The sequence below is a fragment of the Vombatus ursinus genome, unplaced genomic scaffold, assembly GCF_900497805.2.
Source record: "Vombatus ursinus unplaced genomic scaffold, bare-nosed wombat genome assembly UNPS02014798.1, whole genome shotgun sequence".
Lineage (NCBI taxonomy): Eukaryota > Metazoa > Chordata > Mammalia > Diprotodontia > Vombatidae > Vombatus > Vombatus ursinus.
The window spans coordinates 71,505,024-71,523,338 of record NW_020954576.1 but is presented as its reverse complement, the minus strand read 5'-3'; the positions used below and the strand labels follow the sequence as shown (position 1 = coordinate 71,523,338).

The window sequence follows — 18,315 nt, the reverse complement described above, 5'->3', positions numbered from 1 at the left end:
GTGCTCTGTGGGTTCCTAGGGAGAAAGTGGTTCAAGGGTCAATGAAAGAGGTTTTCACTGCTGTTTAAGCTGGTTTGATCTAAGTCAATAAGCAGATAATGAAAGAGAACTAAGAGGCTAACACTGAAGCAAAGCAGCTTATCTTTCTAGGCTGAAAATCAAGTCTAGAAAAATGAAGGGCAATCTGACTAAACCAAAGGCAAAGGATCATGGGTTCTGCTCTTGAGGGAAATGTCTTTGTTAAACATAAAGAACTGTATTTTCTCCTGTTAATTAAACTGTCAGAGCCTTTGCTCTCCTAAGCCAGGAAAATTCCTCACATGAAATCCATTCCCATTCAGTAGGTATGTCGAGATAAGAACATGATGACTATGTAATACAGAAAGGTTATAATAATTGGTATCAGGAAGAGAGGAAGGAGACTTGGTTACAGAATCTAAGAGACAGATAAGAAGTACAAAAGTCAGAGGCACGTCACGATCAAGAGGGACTGTCAGCAGCTAGGAAGAAAAAAGATAGATAGAAGACAAGAAAGGACCTTATTCTTTCAGAGACCAAGAAGAGGAAATTATGATAGGAAGATGGAAGTTAGAGGAACAATTCAGAAGAGCCATGAGCCTAAGGGCAAGGGCCCAGTCGAAATGCCCTTGACCTAAAGGCAAGTGACGGTAGAGCCTAGGGACCATCTGTGTATGAGGGGCATATCTTCTAATTTTATTGGGAAAAATCAACTTAAAATATTAGCCAAAACTAATCTATAAATTTGGGAACTGAAATCTGTTATGTATTATATCAGTTATATGTTAGCTCTGAGCTTCCCTTTGGCAAATCCCCAGTGCCTGGTGAGGAGTCCCAGGGATTTTACTCAGCTGTACAGCCTGCTGATGAATTTGTTTTTCAGTTTCATAGTGATACTCACCCTAAGGTGTATTTAATCCTGATTCCAGTGTGGGCGTTAAACTATACATAAGATGCCCAGGGGAGGAAAAGCTACAGACACCATAATCACTCCCCTGGCTACTGTCCCAGCAAATCAACACATTAGCAAAACACACATTTGCATAAATGGAAAAAAAAACAACCTTCATTTTCTCAGAAAACCATAGCCACTTTCATTTCTAGAGTCTTACTGCATCCATCCCTTTCACTACAAATGCTGCTCATAATTTGAAATGTTCCCCAATGACAGGATTTAATAGCAAGGCTTTATTTACACACACACACACACACTCTTGTGTGCATGCAAAAATATTTGTCCTCTCCCAAAGCAATGTTCTCCCCCTACTCCTTTGCTAATTTTGATAGCTTGTCCTACTGACTATGCTAACATTTAAAAGATCCAGAAAAGTGAAGGGGATACTGTAAAAGGTAAACAAAAAAACTTGATGGTACTCATGTGGTTAAGAAAAAATAAAACTGAGTAGGCCTTTACTCCAGTCTCTTACGAAAAGGTAGGCCTTCTCTTCACTAAGGCCTACTCCTCCATATGTGCCTTCGCGTGCATGCCCCACCATCTTTTCCACCAGATTCCCCACTGTCATTTCCACCCTTTCTAATTTTCAGACTCTCTCTTCTACTGATTCCTTTCTTGCTGCCTACAAACTCTCTTATATGTCTCTTATCCTTAAAAAACAAAACTAAACCAAACCAAAAAATTCTCACTAGATCCTACCATTCTCCAAAGTCAAGATCAGTAAGCAATAGACATTTACTAAATGTCAATGGTGTGCCAAGTGCTGTCCTAGAAACTAGAGATAAAAGCTAAAATGAAAGTGTTTCTCTGTCTCTTTGTCTCACTGTCTCTCTCTGTGCGTGTGTCTCTCTCTCTGTCTCTCCTTCTCTCTCTGTCTCTCTATCTCTCTGTTTCTCTCTCTGTCTCTCTCTTTCTCTCTTTCTGTGTTCCAGGCTAAATATTGAAGGAAATAAAGGATTCTAAGAACATCACACATCTTTCTTCTTTTTCTCAGGCAAACTCTTATTTAAAAAAAAATAAGAAGAACTGCATCTTCTCATTGCCTCCACTGCTCTCCTCCTATTCTTTTCTAAACTCTGCAATTTGACTTTCAACCTCATCACTCAACTGTAACTCTTCAAAGTTACCAATGATCTCTTAATTGCCAGCTCTTATGGCCATTTCTCTGTCTTTATCCTTCTGGACTTCTCTGATGCATCTAACATTGATCACCTTTTCCTCCTGGTTGTTCATTTCTCTCTGGGTTTTTACGGAATTGCTTTTTCCAGTGTCTCCTCTTACCTCCCTGACTGTTCTTTCTTAGTTTCTTTTGCTGGATAATTCTCACTAACTGTGGATGTACCCTAAAACTTATTCCTGGGTTTTCTTTCCTTTTCCTACTCTATTGGTGATTTCATCAGCTCCTATGAGTCCAATTTTCTTTTTTATGGATGACTATTAAAACTTTAGGGCAGCTAGGTATTATAGTGGATAGTGTACTGAGCCTGGAGTCAGAAAGACTCATCTTCCTAGTTCAAATCTGGCTCCAGACATTTATTAGCTATGTGACCCTGGGCAAGTCACTTAGTCCTTTTTGTCTCAGTTTCCTCATCTGTAAAATGAGCTGGAAAAGGAAATGGCAAACCATCCCAGTATCTTTGCCAAGAAAATCCTTAATGGGGTCACGAACATAACTGAAAAACAACTGAACAACAATAGTAATACTACAACTTCCTATACTCTCCCAGTCTCTCTCTTGAGCCACAGCCCTGGCATCAACATTTGTCAATGAGACATTTTGAGGTTGAGAGATGTCTTGAACTCCACGTGTCTAAAACAGAATTTGTCACTCCTCACTATTTATAGAAGGTAGCACCTTCCTCTAGTTGCTCATTTTTCTCATTTTACTGTCATCCTTGACTCATCACTGTAATTCACCCCACAAAATAAAAGCATTTAAGTACCTACTATGTGGCAGGTACTTTGCTGAGCACTTTACAAATATAATCTAATTTGATCCTCATAATAATCATGGAAGGCAAGCACCATTGTCATCCTCAATTTACAAGTTAGGAAACTGACATATACAGAGGCTAAGGTCACACATTTAATAGATATCTGAGGCAGGATTTGAACTCTAGCCCTCCTGACTCCAGGCCTATCCACTGTGCTCTCTAGCTGCCTCATATCTAATTACTTGACAGACCTAATTGTTGATCTGTCTACAACATCTTTTGCATCCATCATTTTCTCTATCTACACTGCTACCATCCTACTGCCCTTATTGTATCTTACCTGTTCTATCAAAACAGACCCCTAACTGATCTCTCTTCACTCTAATCATTCCTCTACACAACTGCCAAAATGCTTCTCCTAAAGTATAAGTATGACTATGTCACTCCTGTAGTCAGTAAACCTCAGTGTTTTTTGTTCAGTTGTTTCAGTCGTATCTGACTCTTCATGTCCCAATTTGGGGTTTTCTTGTCAAAGACACTGGGGTGGTCTACCATTTTCTTCTCCAGCTCATTTTACAGATGAGGAAACTGAGGCAAACAAGGTGAAGTGACTTGCCCAGGGTCACACAACTAGTAAGTGTCTGAGGCCAGATTTGAACTCATGGAGCTGAGCCTTCCTGACTCTAGGCCCGGTACTCTATTCATCGCTCCATTTAGCTGCCCTTCAGTGACTCTCGACTCTAGGATCAAATACAAATAAAAAAATGACATTTAAAGCTCTTCACAAGCTATCCCCATGAGACATTCAGGGTTTTGTTGCAATGTATCACTCCCACACACTCTGTATTCCAGACAGCCTGGCCTTCTTGTTATCCTTTGCACCTGATGCTCCATACCTTTATATTGGCTGTTCCCCGTGCCTATTAAGCATTTTTCATCACCACTACATCTTCGAATCCCTGCTTTCCTTCAAGATTCAGCCCAAGTACCATCTTCTACGTGAAGCTTTTCCTGGGCTTTTGAGGTTCTAGTGCTTTCCCCTCAAGGTTGCCTTTTATCTTCTCTTTATGTTTTGTTCATGCCTATAAACATGCACATTATCTTCCATGTAAGAATATAAGTACCTTGAGGGCAAGTACTGTTTCCCTTTTGTCACTGAATCCCCAATGCCTAGCTCAATTCTTGGCACACAGTAATTTCATAATAAATTAATTCTTTATTTGATTGATAGAATGCATTTCTCAGTGTTTACCTACTGATAAATGAATGAGGAGAGAGACTGTATCAGGCAGTAGAAGTGAAGGGGTAAGAGAGCATGAAATAATACTAATTCATTTGTCCACAAAGGTATGATGAAGCTGGAAGATTTTCTCAGGCTTGGCCACAACCCAAGTGAAATATCCTTTAAGCCAAGTCAATTTATTTTGCTTCAGCTGTTGGCAACTGAATTCAACAAACATTTATTGAGTGTTTACTGTACATAAGGTGCTGTATTACGCATTGAGGGGGACTAGAAACAAAGATAATACATAACCCCTGTATTCGAAGCTTTTCAGGCACTTTCTCCATATATCTGGACGACAGAAAGGGGCTACCCTGGATACTTTAATTATCTGTGATTTCAGCAGTGTTTGTATTCCCTCTGGTTGTGCAAATCGCTGTCTTTCAAAGATTGACTAGAAGGTCAGCAGGAATTACTGTGGCTAAGAAACAGAGTATTGTTGCATCCTCTGAATACCCTGCCAAGTAGAAAAATTGTAATTCCCACTCTTGAAGTGGTATTATTATCCTATAGCAGTGAGAGTAAAATGTGCCAGAGTTAGCAAAAACTCTATCAATTTGCAATATTCCTGAAATGAAAATGTTTTCTGTTATAGAGATGAAGATGACATTGACCCATCCTTTTTGAGAAAGTCCTTTAACTTATTTTTTTACATTTGTTTTTTATTTTTAATATGAAATAAAACAAGCATTTTCATAATATAGTATAATAAAAAAGATGATTGTACATGAAACAGCAAATTTATTATGTACAATAATAGTGGTATGAGGTTGCACTGAGCCATCTACCTGCTCACATCTTATGCTTAATAGCCTCTATATGCATGATAATTTGCCATGGTTGCAGGAATGATGATGATACCATTGGCCCTGAAGTTTGAGATGATACATGCATGATGACTCACAGATTTGATAGGAACATCAGTATATGCTTGGTTAAGAATTGTTTCAAGGAGTGCCATAGGATCATCTTTGTCTTAATCACATTTGCCTTGTCATGGGTTTATAAATATTATATAGTCTTAATTTGTCCATCTTCAAGTGCGACAATGTTATATAATCTATGTACATATAGCAATTTGATCGTGGAGCTGGACAAGAGGAACCAAAGTTGTTGGTGTCCAGTTCTGGGTTCCCAGGAAGCTTTTGCAACTTAGATATTAGACTTCATTCCAAATATCATCTTGGAATCCCTCTGTAGGAAAAGGAAATCCAAGCAGATGCCTTTTAAACTTCTGTTTTCTTTTGCTTTGGCCTCACTAGTGGTAACTTTAATGGAGTGTGAATTTCACTTCAACAATGGTGCATGACAGCTTCAAAAATAAACACTCACTTATCTCAGCAGTTACAACTCCAGAAAGAGCAAAAGAAGGAGGTGAGATCCAAAGCTCTTATTAGTAGTACAGTGGGCCATAAAATGGGCTTTTTTTGACTTCTTTCTCTGTCTTTCCCTAATCAAACTGAAAACATTAGCATGAAAAAGTCAAGAATAATGATGACATGAAATAGTTCTTAGTCTGGAAAAGCTGATGAAGCCATTGGTTTCTTATTTGATTGGGTTTTTTGTCTGGTTTGTTTTGTAGGAAAGAGGGAGGTAGAAGGGCTAGTGACTAATACACTAGACTTGGAGTTCATAAGGCTAAGGTTCAAATCCTATGTTAGCCACGTGACTTTACGTAACTTTGTGCAAGACATTTAATTTATTTGTTTTTATTTTTTTAATTTTAATTTAAATTTTTTCTCTATTAATTTATTTAGTTTTAGTTTTCAACATTCACTTCCACAAGATTTTGAGTTCCAAATTTTCTTCCCATCTCATTCCTCCCCACCGCAAGACTGTGTGCATTCTGAATACCCTTTCCCCTAATCTGCCCTCCCTTCTATCTGCCCCCACTTCTCTTATTCCCCTTACCCTTCTATTTTCCTGTACGGCAGGATAGATTTCTATATTCCATTGCCTGTGTATCTCATTTTCCAGTTGCATGTGAAAACAATTTTTAACATTTGTTTTTAAAACTTTGGGTTCCAAATTTTCTCCCTTCCTTCCTCCCCACCCACCCTCACTGAGAAGGCAAGCAACTTGATACAGGTTATACATGTGTAGTCATGCAAAACACTTCCATAGTAGTCATGTTGTGAAAAACTATATTTCCCTTCATCCTATCCTGCCCCCCATTTATTCTATTCTCTCTTTTGATCCTGTCCCTCCTCAGAAATGTTTACTTCTGATTACCCCCTCCTCAAATCTACTCTCCCTTCTATCATCCCCTCCCTCTTATCCCCTTCCCCCCTATTTTCCTATAGGGTAAGATAGATTTCCATACCCAATTGAATGCGTATGTTAGTCCCTCCTTAAGCCAAATCCAATGACAATAAGATTCTCTCATTCCCTCTCACCTCCCCGCCACTTCCCCTCCACTGTAAAAGCCTTTTCTTGTCTGTTTTATGTGAGATAATTTACCCTATTCTACTTCTCCCTTTCTCCTTCTCCCAGTATAATCCTTTTTCACCCATTAATTTTATTTCTTAGATATCACCCCTTCATCTTCAACTCACCCTGTGCCCTGTGTAGCTGTTTTCAGAGATACCTCTAGGGACCTGTAAATTTTCCATTCTTCCAAGGTGCTATGATCAAGGGCAAGGTGTTTATTCCTTTTCTGGCCTGTGCTCTGGTCTATGAGTGACCACAAGCACTCCTTTCTGCCTTGGAACAATGAGGAAGATTTACTTTCCAGCACCACAACAAGCTCCACCATGCCAGCCCTCCTCCTTGCCCTAGGATCACCACCCAGAACTGTGACCCAGATCCAAGCACATGCAAAGCAGGAGAATCCTGTACCAGCAAAGAGATCCCTGCAATCCCACTCTGATCAGCAGCTTGATTCCCCCTCAGTCTGTGGGCCAAGGCTTCAGAAGCAGCTGCTGCCCCCACTGAAGCCAGACCAAACTCCTCTCTTACTGAGGTCATAGACCTTCCCTATTGACCTTCTAAGTTGTCTTTGGTGTCTGTGAGTCAAGAAGTCTGGAAACCGCCACAGCTGCTTGTGATTCAATCACCTGAGGGCTGCTCTAGGTTTGCTGAGGTCTGGTCTTTCCTGCTGGCCCATGCTGAACTACGTTCCTCTTCTAGCCTGTCACAATAGATCTTTCCAATCAATCATCCAGGTTGTCTTGGGCTGGAAATTTGTTTCACTCTGTCTTTTTGGGGTTCTGCTGCTCTAGAATTTGTTTAGAACCATTTTTTACAGGTATTTGGAAGGATTTGGGGGAGAGCTCCAGCAAGTCACTGCTTTTACTCTGTCATTTTGGCTCCACCCCCTAATTTATCTTTTACTTTTTTTTTACTTACTTTCCTCAACTATTAAATAAGCATGCTAATACTTGTGATACCTACTTTACAGAGTTGCTATGAGTCAAATGTAACAATATACATTGAATATACATTGAATCTAAAAATGTTATGTAAATATGAGTTATTTTTCTGTCTAAGACATGGTTCTGCTGTTTAAAGGTGACTAAATTCTTCTTTTGTGTGTTTTTAGATGGAAGATGTCATAGCACGCATGCAAGATGAAAAAAATGGAATTCCTATTCGGACCGTCAAAAGCTTTCTTTCCAAGATACCCAGTGTCTTCTCTGGTAAGGATTTATCTCTTTTGGTCTACTTGTGTATACATGTCTTAAGCATCAGTCATGATACTTCTCAGCTTCTGTTCTAGCTTTTTAATGCTTAACCTTCATTCAGTCTAATTTTATGGGATACCAAAATATAAGAAACTTTTTTGATCCTGTGAAAATTTAGAAGACAAAGGGCTAATTGATGTCCTAAAATCATAACTTGGAGAAAATCACAGGGGTGAAGGGGCCTAGATGTTACATTAGATGACCTTCCTACAAAGGTAAAATCTTTTCCTGCTACTGTCAGGGAGAGGGACTGATTATGAGAAACTAATTCAGGCCAGGGATCAGCCAGAGTGAATTAAACATACTTTTCTTCAAATGCCAAAAAAATTAGACTATGAGCTCCTTGAAAGCAGGGCTTCTTTTTTATTTTTACTATATTATTTGTTTATTTGTTCATTTATTTGTCTTTCTTTGTAAAGTCGGCACTTAATAAATGTTAATTGTTTGATTGGTTGATTAGACTTTAAAGAAGGAACAGAGTAGTGCAAGGTGTTTGCAAACTTTGAAAAACAAATCCTATTTTGGGTCAAGAAGGAATAGGAGAAAGAGGTTAGATTCAAAATATATTGGAATCATGATACAGTGACTTAAATTGTATTAGGGAGACTTAGGTTCAAATCTTGCCTCTGAAATTTACTATTTATGTATGTGTCCATGATCAAGTTATACCCTCTCTGATCTTTAATTTTTTCTTCACTTGTGAAATGTGTTTGATAATAATGCCTGGCTCTCAAGGTCATTGCAAGGTCCAAATTAGATAATATATGCAAGTTACTATACATAATTTAAAATACTGTATTTAAAATATAAATGCCAATTGTTATTATTTTGTCCTGAATTAGGATCAAAGCTTTAAATGCAGCTCTGTCAGAGAAAAAATGAAAATTGCCAATTGTGAAGATATTAATTTGAAAGTCATCAGCATGGAAGTGTTTCTTGAAGCTAGGAGAATAGACAAATGCTCTCAGGGACAGAAAATAAATAGAACTTAGAGAAGAACGGAGTCTTAAGGAATCTCCACAGTTAGGAGTAGACAAAAAGAAGGACCAGCAGTGAAGGAAGCAGAGCAGAAACATTCACAGAGGTGAATCAGGAGAGCAAAACTCCGATGAAACTAAGAGAAGAGAAAGATTTTAAAAGGAGATAGTGAATATCACAGTCAAGTGTGTCAGAAAAGCTAAGAAAAATTAGAAATGAGAAGGAGTCACTGTTTGTTAAAATTTCATTATGAGCATTTACATTTTGGAAATTGACAAGCACTGTAAGTCATGGCTGATTTATTATTTTGTTGATTGTCCAGACTTATGAAAATGATGGAGAAAATGATAATGGTGCAGATTAAATTTAAAAGGGTGCCATGCTTTTTTTTTCCTGGAAAGTTGGTTATTAAACATTTGCCAGCACACCCTTGAGTATAAACCAGATAGTCAAGAAGCTTGGCAATAAAAAAGGAATGTGATAATAATGACTAGAAGGAGCAAGAAGCTTAATGAAGGGCTATCAGCAACAGCAGCAGCTGCAGCAGCAGTAGTAGCAGTAGTAGTAGTGATTTAGACAAAGGAAACCTATGTTTGTTTCAAGAAAGGAAAAGGTCAATGGAAGAGCATGATATGATAGAAAAGAGGTATTTGGAAACATAACTTGGGTTCAAGTCCTGGCTTTATGACTTTCTAATTATGAGACCTTGGACAAGTCACTTAACTTCTCTATCTTCAGTTTTCTCATCTGTAAAAAGACAATGTTGGTCTACATGGTCTTTGAGTACCTTCCAACTTTAAATCTATGAAATTTGGGTGCTAAGGATCCTGTGGAAGAAAAGAAAAAGTGCAGAATCAATATCCTATAGAAGTTAGGATAGTAGAAATATTAACTTTAGAGGGAAGGTAAAACTCCCTGTAAAACTAAAAGAAAGGATGAATTAGCACATTCAGGGATGTGTTAAGGTAGAGGTAAGTATATACATGGGATCTCTCTTCAGTTCACTAAATCTTTCCACCAAATAGGAAACAAGATCATCTGTTGAGGGTGTGGCCAGAGATCCTGTTACTGGGAGCTAAAGGAGAAAGAAGGTCTGGAACAACCAATATGTGGAATTTGCTAAAGAATTAAAAAAAATAAATCAAAATACTCTGGGCAGCAACAAGACTCCAGTTTAAATTGGGAAACATGAACTGAAAGTGATCCTGGGCTGAATAGTTCTGTTACTGTTGAAGATATTACCATCCTTTCAATTATTTAGGTTCAAAACCTCAGTGGCATCCTATATTCTTTATTATCACTCACCCCACTTGGGTGATTGATTGTCAAAAGCATTAATAAAAAATATTTATTAAATATTTACTATGAGCCTGGTACTGTGATAAGCCCTAGAAAACTAGAAAACAATATAGCCCCTGCTCTGATCATTCTAATAGAGGAAATCAAAACATAAAGGGTAGCTAGAAAGTAAGGTGGGTGGTAGGTAGCCTGTGTGAAAGTGAAGCAGGCTGGAGGACAAGATAGAACTAGAGAGTGACAGCAGTGGATTGACTTCATGATATGAAGATTCTAGTCATTGAATTGATTTCAGGGTAGAGTCACCCCCCAAGGGTCCTAGAAGCCAGTATGGATGTGGAATATGTCTGAAGGTAGGCTAGAAGTGAGGAAAATCTAAGCTCCATGAGGGCAAGAGCTATTTTTATTTATTGCCTGACACATAGTAAATGCTTAATAAATTTTTGATTGAAGTAACTAAAAAAAAAAGTTTGTGTTTAAATAACTGATATCTATATTCTAAGGGTGTGTTGGTTTCATTTCTAGAAGAGAAAGTACATAAGCATGAGGAGCAACTTTTTACCCTCCATTTTCTTAGAAAGTTTGAAATGTCCCTTGAAAAATAATTGAAGAAAGGATTTAAGCTTTTTTTTTTCAAAGAATAAAATAGTTTTAAATAAGCAATAGGAAATTCTAGCCTACGTCAAGAGATCATGTCTAGGAATGAAGGAGAAGAATGTAACAAAGAGGAAGAAGGGAAAGACTATTGAACAAATAGAATTAATGGGCTATGAAGTTATTGCACATAGGTATGTGCAGAACCTGACCTGGTTGAGCCATCACATCTAGGAGGAAGAGGTATGACCACATACATGATCCATGCATGCCTGTGTTCTTCTTGCGGAGGGGAGAGCTAATGAGGAAACAACTGCTTGAGCTCTAGGGAATCATGGGTCACATCCATGGTACTGTTGTCAGAAGAGACTCCATCTAGTAAGGAGGAGGGAAGGAAGAAGAGGCAAATGTTGTGGTTGGTGGGGGGAACTGAATCATTTATTTGGTAATTTGACATCAACAATAGTGAGATCTGCCATCTTCTAGGACATGTATCCAAGATATGATTGAAAAGTTCCCAAGGCTTGTCAAACTGAGTGACTCCCATGTATTTCTGGGCTTCACATGGGAATAAATGATATTGCCAGAGTCAATTTAGAAAACATTGTTAAAGAATATGAAATCTTGAATGAGAAAATTAAGACCTTTGGGGCATAGGGGTTGTTATCATCAATTATCATTGCTATTCAACAAACCAAAGAAATTCTAAGGGAGGGATAGATTTAGGGAGTGAATAGCATATTACGAAGATTCAGTCTGAGATGGGATTTATAATTCTGGTCCATGGTTAAAAATAATGTGAAGATGGACTCCTGACTAGGAATAAAGTACATTCACTGTACCTAGGAAAACATCTATTTATCTAGATTCTTTTAAATCTAACCAAAAGATATTTAAATTGAAAAATGAGAGGGATGACAGAGAAAGAAAGAGAGAGAGAGAGAGGAGACAGAGAGAAACAGAGAAAGACAAAGACATACAGAGAGAATATGTATGCATACATAAGTATATATTAAGATATAGCATAAGCAAAATTTCTTAACTTGGGATCTGTGACTTTTATTTTTAAGTTTTGATTACTGTATTTAAATGTAATTGGTTTCCTTTATAATTCTGTGTGTTTTTTATGAATTTAAAATCATTCTTTTGAAAGGGATTCCATAGTCTTCACCAAACTTCCAAAGAGGTCCAAGACCCAAGGGAGGTTATGTCCCCTTGATATGGAGAGTAGTCAGTCAATCCATAAAATTTATTAAGTTCCTACCATGTGACAGGTACTTTGCTAAGGAAAAAAGTAATCCCTGTTTCCAAGGTGCTCACAGTCTAATGGGGGAGACAATTGCAAAAACAAACAAGCTATATAGAGTATAAATTTGAAATAATCAGCAGAGGGAAGGCACTAAAATTAAGGGAGACTGTGAAAGGCTTCTTTTAGAAAGTGGAATTTTAGATGGATCTTTAAGGAATCCAGAAAAGCCAAGAGGTAGAAATAAGAAAGGTGAACATTCCAAGCATAGAAGACATCAAGTAAAAATGACCAGAATGTGAAGATAAAATGTCATGTGTGAGGAACAACCAAGAGGTTGTTGTCACTGGGTTGAAGAGTACTTGGGAGGAGTAAGTTGTAAGAAGACTGGAAAAGTATGACAGGCAGGGGGTTGGTTATGAAGGGCTTTGAATGCCAAATTAAAGATTTTATATTTGATCCTGGAGGTGATAAGAAGCCACTAGAGTTTATTGAAGAGGGGGTGTGATATGCACTTTAGGGAGATCACTTTTAAAGCTGAGTAGGGGATGGACTAGAGTAGGATGAAACTTGTGGAAGGCAGACCAACTAGTTGGCTATTTCAGTAGCCCAGGCATGAGTTGATCAGAACTTGTGATGAGAGCAGTGCGGTGGCAGTATCAGAGGAGAGGGCATATGTAAGAGATACTATGAAGGTTAATGACAGACCATGGCAACAGATTGCATATTGCAGATGAGATAGTTGAGAATGGTACTTAGGTTGTGAGTCTGGGTGACTGGAAGGATGATGGTATCCTCCATAGGATTGCTGGGAAAAGGGAGGTTATTGGGGGAAAGAAGTTTCAAATTTGAACATGTTGAATATAAGACGTCTGCATGATATTCGGTTTGAGATGTTCTGGAGGGCAAAGGAGATAGGATTACAGCCAAGAATCACCTACCCTAGCAAAACTGAGTATAATCCTTCAGGGGAAAAAATGGACATTCAATGAAATGGAGATGAAAAGACCAGAACTGAATAGAAAATTCTACTTTCAAATACAAGACTCAAGAGAAACATAAAGAGGTAAACAGGAAAGAGAAACCATAAGGGACTTATTAAGGTTGAACTGTTTACATTCCTACATGGAAAGATGATATTTGTAACTCATGAGACCTTTGTCAGTATTGGAGTAGTTGGAGGGGAAAAATTGTATGTATATATATATAGATAAATAGATAAATAAAGGGCCCGGGATTAGTTGAAGATGAAGTGGTGATATCTGAAGAATAAAATTAAGGGGTGAAAGAGGATTATGCTGAGAGAAGGAGAAAGGGAGAGGTAGAATAGGGTAAATTATCTCACATAAAACAGACAAGAAAAGGCTTTTACAGTGGAGGGGGAGTGGGGGAAGGTGAGAGGGAATGAATGAATCTTATTCTCATCAGGTTTGGCTTAAGGACAGAATAACATACACACTCAATTGGTATTGAAATCTATCTTATCCTACAGGAAAATGGGGGGAAGGGGACAAGAGAGCAGGGTGATGATAGAGGGGAGGGCAGATTGGGAAAGGGAGTAATCAGAAACAAACACTTCTAAGGAGGTACAGGGTCAAAAGAGAGAATAGAATAAATGGGGGGTGGGATAGGATGAAGGGAAATATAGTTAGTTTATCACAACATGACCACCATGGAAGTGTTTTGCATGACTACACATGTATAACCTGTATCGAGTTGCTTGCCTTCTCAATGAGGATGAGTGCGGAGGGAGGAAGGGAGAAAATTTGGAACCCAAAGTTTTAGAAACAAATGTTAAAATTTTTTTTTCACAAGCAACTGGGAAATAAGATATACAGGAAATAAAGTATAGAAATCTATCCTGCCCTATAGGAAAATTGAGGGGGAAGGGAACAAGAGAAAGGGGGGAGAGATAGAAGGGAAGGCAGATTAGGGGAAGAAGTATTCAGAATGCATGCCATCTTAGGGTGGAGGGAGGGATGAGATGGGGAGAAAATTTGGAACTCAAAATCTTGTGGAAGTGAATGTTTAAAACTAAAAATAAATAAATAAAAAAGACAGAATCATCAGAGAGATGACAATTAAATTCATGAGAGCTGATGACATCACCAGGTGAAATAAGTTAGAGGGAGAAGAAAAGAGGAACCAGGACAGAGCTCTATGGGACACCCAAGGTTAGCATGCATTACCTTGATGAAGATTTAGTGAAGGAGAATGAGAAGTGGTTAGATAGCCAAGAAGAGAATGCCAAGAGAGTAGCATCATGAAAACCTAGAGAGAAGAGAGTATTAATGAAAAGATTGTGATTGACAATGTCAAAGGGGGCAAAGAAGTCAAGAAGGATGAAAACTGAGAAAAGGCCATTTGATTTGGCAATTAAGAGGTTGTTATTAAATTTGGAGAGAGGAGTTTCAATTTAATGATGAAGTGGGAACCCAGACTGTAGGGAGTTAGAGAATGAGAGAGTGAGAGAAAAGGAAGTGAAGGTCCCTATTTTAGATAGCCTTCTCAAGGAGTTTAGCCAAAAAAAGGGAGGAAAAATATGGGATGATAGAAAGCTAATAGTTGCATTCAAGGGATACCCAACACTCAGGCTAGAAGACAGGAAGACAGAAAGTCAAAGAATACTTAGAAGGATGACCTGAAATGAAGGAACAGAACCAGAAGAAAGTATCCTTATGGAAGCCAAGGGAGGAGAGTACCCAGTATGTGGGGTCTGACAGTATCAAAAATTATAGAGAAATCAAGGAAAATGGCAGTAAAAAAGGTCTTGGGATTTTGATAGTTAAAAAAAATCATTAAAATTTTTTGAGACCGCTGTTTTAGTTGTGTGATAGAGTAATATATGTCATACTGCTGTGTGTTGCAAAGTGAGGTGACAAAATGGAAGCATCCAATATAGGTGTGTCTTTCCAGGGGCTGGACAGTGAAAGGTTGAAAAAGACACAGGATTATGGCTTGAGGAAATGACAGGATCAAGCTATGGGTTTTTAAGGAGAGGAGATATGAAGGCAAAAAGGAAAGGAGATAATAGATAGTAACAGAATGAAGGTGAGAAAAGGAATGAGCAGAGCACAAAACCCCTAGAAGTTTTAGGTATTAAAGGAATTTGAAACGAAGATAAAGAGTTAGGCCTTGGCAAGAAGAGCTACATCTTTATCAGAGACTAAAGAAAAGAAGAGTGAAGATGCTGAGGGATTTAGAGATATAGAGTACAGAAGAAAAGGGAGCTTTCCAAGTTTTACCCATTCAGTCATTCAGCAAGCATTTATTAAGCATCTATTACGTACCAGGAGGCAGCTAGGTGGCCCAGTGTGTGAGTGCTGGGCCTGGGGTCAGGAAGACCTGAGTTCAAGTCCGGCCTCAGACACTTACTAGCTGTGTGACCCTGGGCAAGTCACTCAACCTTTAATCCAATGGAGAAAGAAATGGCAAACCACTCTAGGATCGTTGCCAAGAAAACCTTGAAGAGAGTATTGGCATGCTATGGTTCATGGGGTCATAAATAGTAAGACCCAACTGAACATACAACAACAATGTACCAGGAACTGTGGCAAATCCTGAGGATACAAAGAAAGGGGGGATGGTCCCTGCTTTCAAGGAGTTTCTCATAGAAACAGTTACGAACAATAAAGATATATACAGGATAAATGGGAAACAATCTCAAAGAGAAAGTCTTCTTGTAGAAAGTGAGGGTTTAGCCTGGCCTTGGAGGAAGCCAAGAACAACAGGAGACCAAGCTGAAGAGGTGCAATATTCCAGGTAGGGGGACACAGCCAGTGAAATTGAAAATTATGGCCCAAAATTCAGACTGGGAGACTGTTTTCCAAGGGAAGCAATTCTTAGTAGGCTCAGGGGCAGAACTGAGAATGGTATTGAGATATATCAATTGTATAAAAAACACTTTGGTTTATTTAATATTACCTTTATGATAAAATCTACTTATTCTCAGAAGATATATTAACTATACTCCCCCCTTCCTTCTTTTCACTTAATATGATATAGCTGTAGTTAGCTTTGACACCTTAGAATAAGGCCTTCTACCCTGTGATTAATCTCCTTCCTTAGTGAGCAGGATGTTGAAAACAAGGCATCTGCAACAGGAGTTGTTAGATTGGAGGAGGGGCGGTATCTATGTGTACACAGACATATGTCTGTGTGTAATGCAAGAGTGATGATAATCCTTTTCTAATGATGCAAAAAAAAGAAATAACCTTTTTATTTAAAAAGTGATAATTCAAATTCTAAATGGTGAATTGATTTTTCTTTGTTTTCATATTTAATATGCAAGTCTGATACTACTGAACTAAGGCCTTGAAGCAGCACCATGTCATCTCATAAATGATGTTATGATCGTTTATGCTTTGACCTTTGGTCTCAGAAATAAGGATCTATAGGTAGAGTTGGTCATACCTCTGCCTGGCACACCTCAGGGAGTTGATTAAGACTCACTAATAAATCTCAATCAAGGAAAGAGAAAGCCTTATTTCTTAATATGCAAATGAAAGATGAACTTCACAGATTAATGTGTGACAATCTCATAGAAATGATCTTGCAATTTTTATGCAATTATATCCAGAAACTGTTGGGAAAAGTAAGTGCTAATAAGAGAATATTTGAAAAGTACACCTGAGGGTTTTCCCTGAACAAATTTAGGAAAACACAACCCTGGATTCTAAATAAGGGAGTGATAGACTTAACTCCTACTGGCCCCTGATGATTAAAATTTCAGTGCATTTACACCTTGGAAATTGGCAAATGCAACAAATCAACTCTTGATTTGTTGTTCTGATCATCTAGACTTGAGCATGATGGAGAAAAATGTAATGCAGGTTAAACAGTGTGTCATGCTGAGCATGGGATTTTTGTTTCTTTTGTTTTGTTATTAAGAACTATTTGTTAAATATTTGCCAGCACACTCCTGATCTATTTCCTAACAATTTATTTGTTGCTGCCCTGAAACCGTCTGTCCATCCCCTTTGCTGGCTATCAATCCCGATTCCTCTGCTATTATGAGCATTGCTCTAGGAAGGGATTTGAGGGTTAGTGTTGTTCCTCTGTCCAGCTAGAAACTCCTGAGATCTTGAGGATCTGATGGATTTTGCTGGGTTGATTCTCACTCCACAGTAGAGACATAGCTGTTCCCAATCTGCTTCAATTCAATTTAACAAATATTCATTAAGGACCTATTATATGTAAGGCATTATGCTAGACTCTGGAAAAAATAGCTATCTAAAAACTACAAGCAAGCTGGTGAGCTTTTGGAGAAGTTCTGAGTTCAATAGAAACAAGAAAGATACTTTCGCAAATTGATAATAAAATAGCTGGTGTCACTTATAAAATGCTTTAAGGTTTATTTAAGTAGCCTCCTCTAAAAAAGATCATGCGATAGATAAGTATTTTTATTTAGAATGATAGTGGTATTTAAAAATGAGAGAAGAAGAGAGGTTTGGGCTGGGAAGCAACTCTTGTTGGAAAGAAGCAGGTGCCACGGCATCAGAAATGGGAAGGTAGGGTGATGGGTCAATGGGACAGAAAACAAATTAGTTCCTGCTCGGATGGTCACTGGCATTGTCAATTGCAGGTAGATGAAACTTCAGCAACTGATTAGAGGAAGGTCTCAATCAGTAATGGATTCCTTCCCTCTCAACATAGTGGCTGAGGGTTGTCTTCTATCTTTTTTCCTCGCTATGGATACTGATCCTTGTTCTGTCTCAAACCCCATGTAGCCACAATATCAAATTCTCTCTCTCTGGGGAACAATCTCATTAGTCCCTAGACACTTAAAAGAGAGACTACAGAAGCATTCCTATAAAACCTCTCTCAGCCTTGATTTCTTCATCTGTAACATAGTATATGTATAGTATACATAGTATATTTACATAGTATATTTACACGGTATATATACATAGTATATTTCTTCATCTGTAACATTGATATAATGCCTACTGTATACTAAGAATTATTCTAAGATCATCATACATAATATCTCATTTGATTCTTGTAACAACCCTGTGAGGTAGTTGGTATTATGATCCCCATTTTAAAGTTGAGAAAACAGACCAATAGAGGTTAAGTGACTTGCCTAAGGTTGCACAACTAGTGGCTGAATTTGAACTCATGTCTAGCAGACAGCAGGCCTAGCATTCTATCCATTGTGCCACCTAGCTGGGTATGATGATAGCACCTATTGTCCAGGGTTGTTGTAAGGATCAAATAAGATAACATATATAAAGAACTTCGTGAACTTTAAAGTGCTTTGTAATTGTTAGATATTATGCATGCTCGGCGAAGACATTTGTGTCTGACATAGAGGATGTTCTGTGTAA

At 38.2% G+C, this 18,315-nt stretch overlaps 1 protein-coding gene across 1 annotated transcript in view; it reads left to right on the top strand.

The window, feature by feature from the left end:
• Nucleotides 1–18,315, top strand: part of LOC114049867 (regulator of G-protein signaling 7-like) — a 633,475-nt gene that overhangs the window by 287,243 nt on the left and 327,917 nt on the right. Inside the window, exon 3 of the mRNA XM_027871311.1 lies at nt 7,731–7,827. Within this exon, the coding sequence (XP_027727112.1) occupies nt 7,731–7,827 (97 nt within the window). The remainder of the gene's footprint in view (nt 1–7,730; nt 7,828–18,315) is intronic.